The following is an 8653-nucleotide window of genomic DNA, read 5'->3' as shown; positions in this document are numbered from 1 at the left end:
ATTACAAATCAATACCATTAATGATTCCTAGAGCTCCTATATTTCAAAGAATATCAAAGGTTTAAATTTTCGAATAGTATAGAACTATAAATAATTTTTTCCGAAAATTAAGAATAATAAATTTTTAATTTATAGTATAAAAATTTAAAGATGCATGTGTTGTCAATTTACATTATCAAATCTAAATCCCAGAACATAAATACACTAAAGAGATTTCTAATACATATAAAATAATGGAGAGTTCTCATGATTTAGGTATTATAAAAATTTAGCATGCGACTAATGGACCTATATAAAAAAGTGAATAAATATTTTTTTAAAAAAATATAGTACATGATTTCCATCTTATAAAAATTAGGTACGTAAAAGATTAATTCGGCCGTTATTACGCTTGTAAAGCAGAGTAACCCGGCCGTTACGACGCTTGTAAAGCGACAACGTTACATTCGAATGACGCCGCGGTTGAATTATCCACTGGCCACTGCCATTTAAATTGAATTGTATGAATAGTAAACTCTGCCTCTGTCTTTTTCTCGTGCAGTGCTAAAGCTTCTTCACGCAACACAAATTATTCAACTCTGCTCTGCTGCTACGCCATTGATCCAGTCGAGAGAGCAGTCGCAGCACCTCCCTCTCTCTTCTCTCTCTCTCTCTCTTCTCTTCCTCACCACCAGTCACCCACCGTCTTTTTTTTTACGAGGGAAGGAGAAAGCGAGGCAGGACGAGAAAAGGTCGCCTCTTTCTGATAGTGGACTCGTAGTTGGTAGTAAAACGTCGACTTCACCTCTGGCTCTCCCTACTATGGAATCCTTCAGCCTCCTCAAGTACTGGCGCGGCGGCGGCGGAGCCACCGTGGCGGCCGCCATTCGCTCCTCCGCCGCCAACCACGGGACAGATGTCGCCGCCGCCGCCGTCCTCCGCCCTTCCTCAGCCACGACGGACGACGGCGAGGGGGAGGACGAAGGCCCCTTCTTTGACATCGAGTTTGGCGCCCTCGGCGCAGCCGATGGCTCCGTGTCGAAGTCGGGGATTGAGGTGGAAGAGGGTGAGTTCGACATCGAGCTGAAGGGAGCCGGTGGAGGTGAAAACCTCCGCGCCGAGGGCTTCTCGTCTTCCGACGAAATCTTCTTCAAAGGAAAGCTGGTTCCTTTAGAGCCTTCTTCGATTGCGGTCGCCGACGACAAACCTCAATGCGAGTCGTCCATTTCGCTCCTTAAGTTGGCCCCCAAATTTCGAGTCTTCTCGCTCGGGTACCGGAAGTTCAAACCGGCGGCGGCGGAGCCTAATGCCGCATCCCCAAAGCAGCAACCTCAGCAGCAGCAGAGCAAGTTCTTCGCGCTGGACAGGAGAGCGCGGAGCTCGTCCACTAACCGGCCTTCCAAGACTGCGGCGGACGCAAACACCACCGCCACCGTCCAGGCGGCGGCGCAGGCGGCGGCGGAGGCGGACGAGAAGAGGTTCGCGAGAGAGGTCCTGCAGAAGTACCGCAACATGATCAAGCCGCTCTATGTCAGGGCTTCGAAGAAGCACCTAGAAAAGCACAAGCTCTCCGGCGCGTCCAGCGAAGCAGAGCCGCCGGAGGAAGAGGCGCCCGCGAAGTACGCTGGAGGAGGAAAGAGTCTCCCGGCAGGGATGCGAGCGGCGGGAAAACGGCTGGGGAAGAGCTGGCAGACGTCAGCTGCCGTAGCCGCGGTCCCATCTCCGCCGCCGCCGCCGCCGCCGCAGCGTCGGGACGACTCGCTCCTGGAGCTGCAGGACGGCATACAGAACGCCATAGCGCACTGTAAGCGTTCCTTCACCGCCCCTGACAAAGGTAAGCGGACGCACCACCCCCGCCAACCCCGGATCCCGTCACCGCCCTGAGCTACCTACGTTCTCTCCATGTTTTTGCAGGGTCGGCGGCGAAGTCGCCATTAGCGAGATCGAAGAGCGAGCCGATCCAGGCGACGGTAGATTCCCCAGCCTAATTTCCCCATACAAAAATCTCAATAAATTAAAAAAAAAAAACTTCCAATCCTCTCCTTGTACGTACTACTAATCAATGATCGGCTAGTCAGTGTGTGTGTCTGAAGCTCGCTCCGGTGAACTCTCAAGCCAAGTCGATCCCTAACCCGGCGGTCACCGACGAATCAATAACGCAATGACAAAACATCCGAAGACGACGCGAAAAGGAGGTAAAAGATTCCCGACTCTGCATCGGGAAAGATGCATCAAAGTTCCTCAATCGCGTAGCAATGCTGCAGCAGGGGCCAGAGCAGAGAGAAGAAGAGTAATGTGCAATGAATCGAGCGCCACTCCTTCTCTCTCTGTCTTCGCGCTCGCGCTCGCTGCGTATGGTTTGTAGTGTTGCGCTTTACCAGTTATCGTACCCTGTAAATCCGCCACCTTTTTCACCTTTTCAGCGGAGAAAAGAAAAGGGAAAGGAAAATATAAAAACTCAAAGAGGAAGATGCCGAGGCCAAAAGCATTGGGGTTTTGGATAAGAAAGGGTTTCAGCTGTTCTATTTCTTCCCCCTTTTCCTCCTTAGAATTTAATCAAAATCAAATCAAATTGTATTGTTCCGGATGATCTGATCTAGTGCATGAGGTTTTATTAACTTTAGATATAATGTAATCATCTTTTTATCAGCTTAATTAAATCGTGGCTAGATTGTCGTGTGCATGCAGCAGCAACTACGCCGCAATTAGCTCCGAGAGACAAGGAATAACTCCGATGGATTCCGTAACGTGCATTGCGAATTTGTGGGATTCAGCGATGCCGGCGCAGGTGCGCTTGGTGTTTTGTACTTGATTTGCTGATGATTTATTCCGTTAGATTTAGATTTAAAAATTTAAAAATAGATTAAATCAAATTAATAATAATTGATTTTATATTAGTTTGATTTGTCTAACTCATGAGCTTAATGTGTATTTGATGTAGTGACCTGACCACCTTTGGTTGAGAAATTGCTACTACCACAGGCGTCAGCCAGCTGTCATTGTGAAATATTTAAGAAAATAAATAATAGAATTAGAGTTCGAATCTCAATTGGGGCCAATATTTTGAAGGTCAAGTCGTGCATAAGTTATATTTCAAATTTAAATGAGAAAAGATAATCTATCTCCGGATTAATGGGATCAAATTTGAACATCTAGTAGAGCTCCAAATGAGCTAAGCTGAGTTAAAATTTGTGATATTAAAGTCAATCTTAAAATAAATTAAATCGTTAAAATTATCATGAGTTTGAGTTTAATTTGTTTAGATGTTATCGAAACATCTTAATTCAAATTTATTTGATTATTTAAACTTTTTGACATTTTAAACTTATTTGGTTGTTTATTGAACTTGATTATACAAAGTTATTTATTTATTTATTTATTTTTGAAATTTTTTTTGATTATTTAATTTGTTGAAAAGAATTTTATTGATGATCCGTTGACGGATAGAAGGATTGGTCAGACGTATAGGTTTAATCGACGGAACGAGACCTATAAAAGAAGCTCTCAATCTCTGAGCCACATATGACTCCTATTTTTAAATGTTCTACTATGTTGATTCTCTGCTAGTACAAGCTGCAACTACTATGATGCTGAGAGATTTCTGACAACCTATAATTTTTTTTATATTCATTGTTGTCAGTATATTTATTATACTTACACATTGCATTCATATTTGTACTATCACTTTATCATTTAGTGGATTATCCAACAAAAACGATTGATGATCGCAAGCATTAGGACAGGAGTCGTGAAAGACTCCAAACTAAGTGATCTGACGGTAAGCATGGGGGGACCCGCATGGGCAAGGATCAACGACACGTGGAGGTTAAGATCAGAGGAGTCAACCTACGGGTTCGGCCGATCGGAGAGGTCTCATGACCTCCCGGCCTGGAGAAGTCTTATGGCCTCTCGGCCAGGATCGCGCCAGGGCTAGTGCGAAGACAGCTCGACCACGAGTCGGCCTTCCGACGCTCACAAGCTGCCAAGTATAGAGAAATTGTCGAACCGAGCGACCTGTCCGCTCGGCTGAACTGCAGCTCAACCAAGGAAGCATTCTCGCTCGGTCTGTCATGCCTTCAGGCTTGAGCCCTACGGGGCCGAGCGTCTCTTCCGCTCGGCCCGAAACGGACAAGGCGCCGAAGGGGACAAAGGGAGCAGCTAAGGATATCTTTCTCGAGACGTGTGTCGCCGACAGACAGGATGGTTGGCGGTTGGACCGGACAGAGAATCGTACGGTGGAAGTTTCCACTATCACGTCAGAGATATGCCCGGACGATTGCGGCATGGCGCCAGACACGCTTTTCTGACAAGGTCGTTCCAGGTATACTTTGAGGAGCGTGCACACTTCGGGATGCGTACACGCATTCCCTCGGGAGCCCTATATAAGGACCCCCAGGTTTCGACGGAGGTATGCATTCTACATCACTGTAGTTACAGTTTTCATTCCCGTCATTCTGACTCGATCTCTTCCCGCGAGAGTTGACTTAAGCGTCGGAGGGCCGTTACCGGGAACCCCTTCCTAGCTCGGTTTTGTGCTTATAGGTTCTCGCCGGAAGTTTACAGCAGTCGAAGGTCTATACATCATCACCGGGAGAGTCACATCTCCAGCGTTCATCGACTCAGCACTTGATTAGAATCATCAAGTATTCTTTTCGTTTCATTTTATTCTACTACGTACTCTAAATTTTTATAAAAGAAAATTTTTAAAAGCGTCCAAATTCACTTTCCCTCTCTCGATGTCATACGATTCAACGGATTCATTCATGAATTATAAAAAAAAAATGAAAGTGAGTGCACGTCACAGTTAATTTTATTTTAAAACTAGTTATCTTATAAAAAAATATGCAGGAATCTGGATTCCTCCCTGTTCGTCATGCATGCTCTGCAGCTCCTTGAGCAGCACATGGTCGGAGCTTTTAAAATTAAATAGAAAACAGTTTTTATTTTATTTTAAAACTGATTCTGGATATGGTGAATCCATCGGTACGTAACGTGTAGGTCCCATAGAATCAGTTCAAATTTTGTTCAAACTGAACCACGATCGTCATTTCCATTTCATTTCATTTCTTCTCTGTGCTAGAAATGATCATCATCATTAAGTAGTTGATATTGTTTCAATGATATGAAGAGTTAGTTGGCTATTAATATATAATTAACGATGGACCTAATTAAGCTTAATTAACTAGCTGGCAATTGCACTTTGATTATTTTAATTACTTAGTAACATGCATAGATAAGATAAGATATTCAGTTATACAGTGCAATGACAAACTTATAAAACTACTGATGAGATTTTTTTATGAAATTGAATTGTATATCTATGTCATGTATATTCAATCCAAATATATTCATTTAGTTTAATTGACACTGAGTAAATTGAATAAATATAAATAATTTCTTAACAAGCCAAGTATCAAATTTGCTCCTAAATATTTAGTTCATTTAAAATCCTAATTTGGGCATAGCTAGAAAAAATAAATTTTTTAAAAATATCAAAAATAAAAATATAAACTTATTAATTAAAATTATAATAGATAGTTATTTATAACGTTACATTTTCACTTTAATACCATATCAATAATTTAATATGATAAAATATTAAATTTCAAATAAAAAAGTAAAAAAATTAAAAAGACCCTTCCTCCGATCCTCCTATTATTAGTAAAAAATAAAAAATAAAAAATAAAAAATAAAAAATAAAAAATAAAGCAATATCCTCACCTATTTTTTATCCAAAATATTCTTTTATTCTTAACTAGTTTAATTACAAAAATATAAACCACCGGCGGATCATCTTACAGTAGATTTATCAAAATAGCTCTATGATGGAGCAATCTAGTTAAAACAGTTTGAAAGTGAAATTATACTATTTTGATAGATTATTTTAAGATATATTTTAAAGTGGGACCAGGGGCAGACCGACGGGGAGCTAAAGCCCACCCCCCTCCTCCTTCCCAAGTTCATCGGAATCGCCTAGTATGGCGGTTCTTAACTGTGGGGACTGCTTTTGCAATCTCTCAATCTTTTTCTTGTTGGATCGAAAGCGCTAGGGGGGAGGGGGGTGAATAGCGCTCGTGGCTTTCACAAGTCTCGTATTCGGAAATTCAAGTAACGCAGTGGAAAGAAAAAAATACACACACAAGAAGACCAAGATTTACTTGGTTCGGAGCCTAGGGCGACTCCTACTCCAAAGCCCGCGATCGTAGATTGCTTTCGATGGACAATCACTATCAATTCGTAAGTCTTTTACAATTTTGAAATATAAGTGCTGAATAAAGAAATGCGATACCGATAGTATAAAAGATTTGAAGAATGGAGTCGTTAGTTGTCAGAGTAGCAGCGCATGGTGGAAGCGTTTGAAGAGCGTTCAAAAGCACCGGTTGTTCTGTTCGAGATTGATGATTAGGTTGCTTCCCGAGGCTCCTTTTTATAGGCTCTGTAAGATTGATCCAGATCCCCAAGTCTCGGGATCAGGTTTGACCCGAGGTGGATTGGTCGACCGATCCCCGCGTTCGGTCGACCGATCAGGCGATCTCCTCCTATCTGATCTGCACGATCCACTCGCTCCGCTCACTCCGCTTCGATCTGGTCAAGTCTTTTCCCCGGTTTGGTCGACCGAAAACCAGTTTCGGTCGACCGATCCCCTGGTCGAGCCTGGTCCATTCGCTGGAAACTGATATGCTGCTTTGGGGGTTCGGTCAACCGATAACCCGATTCGGTCGACCGATCCCGGTCAATTCTGACCCTGCACAAAAACTGTTAGAAATGTTCTCCTGCAAGACAGAGTTAGAATATAGCAGAGAATATATAGGTAAGTAAATTGACAGTCTTCGGATTGCCCGATTCTGACTTCGGATTTTCGACTGGAAACCCTAGGTCGAACCGACGCCTACTGTTCTCTCTTCCAGGGAACGCGACCGCACTTACTCCCCTCAGGAGAGATTACCTGATGCTAGTCCGACCCTCCAAACCGACTGGATTTTCTGCTTAGGGTTACCACCCCCTAGGACCCAAAGTTACCGCCCCTTAGGTTTTTTCTCCACCTAGAGTTACCACCCCCTAGAACCTAAGGTTAACCCCTTAGGATTTTCCTCTACCTAGGGTTACCACCTCCTAGGACCTAAGGTTACCACACTTTAGGATTTTCCTCCACCTAGGGTTACCAACCCCTAGGACATAAGGTTACCACCCCCTAGGGTTTTCACCTTGCCTAACCGCAGCTAGAACTTTTGTCTAAGAACACTTAGGACTTTTCTTGCAATCTCCATCAGACATGTTAGATCACAAATAAGCTTAACTTTGACTCCTTTGTCATTATCAAAACTTGGGTTCGCTCGTTGGATGCTTCCCGCACCAACACTTTTCTGATAGATTTTTATACAAGAGGTGATGAAGCAGGTGGTGTTAGTGGAGAAATGAAGCCAACTTAAGCTCCAAGCCTTCCACCTCTCGTCCCCTCTTCGTCCTTCTTCCCACCCAAAAGAAAATGTTGAAGCATATCTGCTCATGCGATTGGCGGCGATAGTGACATTGACAGATGATATGTGCAATGTGGATTCAGTCTCTTATAAAAAATTTTCTAACTCCACCCCTGAGTGGGATATTGATGATGATGATGATGCTGATGATGATAATAATAATAATTATTATTATTATTATTAAAGGGGTTCTTTTGATTTCTTATTTTATTTATATTGATTTAAATCCACCTTTCAACTTACATGTAGACACTTGGAATGAAAAATCAAAATCAATCAAGTCCTACTTGCCTTGCCTACTTACCTTTTTTGTTTATAATATGTGATGATTATGAGGTGGGTGTGGGTCATGAATAGATTGGTTTTGTTCTTATTACTCAGATTGACTTCATCTGGCTTTAATATGTCACGAGGAGGGTTGATGTATAGTTATGTTTTTTTTTTTTCCAATCTTTATAATGTTTAGACTATTAATGATGTAGGATCAATATCGAAGTACTTAATTCTTAACAGATCATAAATTTTAATTTAGAATTCTGAATCATAAATTTTAATTTGGAATTCTGAACAACCCCGGTCCTAACATTCGGGAGGCCCGAGGCGAAACGATCAAAATAGGTTCTTAATTTATTATATTCATAAAGTAAAGATTATTTATAATGATTTCTTCTAATTTTTCTAGATGTAAAATCATCTATAATATTATTAATTTCAAGATTTTCTAAAATCTCTTTTTCAATGAATAAAATTGCTAATCAATTTAATCTCTCTTATGACATTGTTGATCTCATATATGTTTTTAACAATTTTAATTTTGAATAATTTTGAGAAACTTTATCTACATGTTTACTGTATACCAACCACTTTCGGTCTCTTACCTCTCCATTACTTAATTTTTTAAAATAATGAATACTTGAAAATTGTTTAGAGTAATGATCAAAAGGAAATATGAGATTCATTTCTCTTATAGGCCCCTTTTCAACTAAAATATTATGTGCATTATTATCAAAATTATCCCAATTCCTTGGATCATATATATCAAGTGGAGGAATAAATTGTTTATCAATATTAGTATTCTCATTATCTACTACATTAGTAACATTTTCATGCTCTCTTAAATTATCTCTATTCTCATATAACATCATGAATTTCATTAGATTCATCATTAATATCATGAATTTCATTAAACTTCTCGT

General features: G+C 41.2%; 1 protein-coding gene across 2 annotated transcripts; it reads left to right on the top strand.

Annotated features, from left to right (window-relative positions):
* Positions 1-524: 524 nt before the first annotated feature.
* Positions 525-2639, top strand: LOC122018543 (probable membrane-associated kinase regulator 2). 2 transcript variants are annotated; one of them, XM_042575887.1, is made up of 3 exons: positions 525-1813; positions 1894-1949; positions 2073-2639. In XM_042575887.1, the coding sequence occupies exons 1-3, from the start codon at positions 802-804 to the stop codon at positions 2142-2144; spliced, it is 1140 nt and encodes a 379-aa protein (XP_042431821.1). In that variant the 5' UTR covers positions 525-801; the 3' UTR covers positions 2145-2639. The 2 variants fall into 2 exon arrangements, with proteins under 2 accessions (XP_042431821.1, XP_042431823.1); XM_042575889.1 differs by having other exon boundaries at positions 1894-1969; positions 2015-2639.
* Positions 2640-8653: the final 6014 nt, after the last annotated feature.

The sequence above is a fragment of the Zingiber officinale genome, chromosome 9A, assembly GCF_018446385.1.
Source record: "Zingiber officinale cultivar Zhangliang chromosome 9A, Zo_v1.1, whole genome shotgun sequence".
NCBI lineage: Eukaryota > Viridiplantae > Streptophyta > Magnoliopsida > Zingiberales > Zingiberaceae > Zingiber > Zingiber officinale.
Note: the sequence above shows the minus strand (reverse complement) of the source record. Positions and strands in the feature narration are given on the sequence as shown.

Excerpts from the sequence above, each read along its gene's own strand:
- LOC122018543 (XM_042575887.1), top strand. The coding sequence starts at position 802 with ATGGAATCCTTCAGCCTCCTCAAGTACTGGCGCGGCGGCGGCGGAGCC. Across the intron at positions 1,814-1,893 it reads CTTCACCGCCCCTGACAAAG|GGTCGGCGGCGAAGTCGCCA; the intron begins GTAAGCGGACGC and ends ATGTTTTTGCAG. Across the intron at positions 1,950-2,072 it reads GCGAGCCGATCCAGGCGACG|CTCGCTCCGGTGAACTCTCA; the intron begins GTAGATTCCCCA and ends GTGTGTCTGAAG.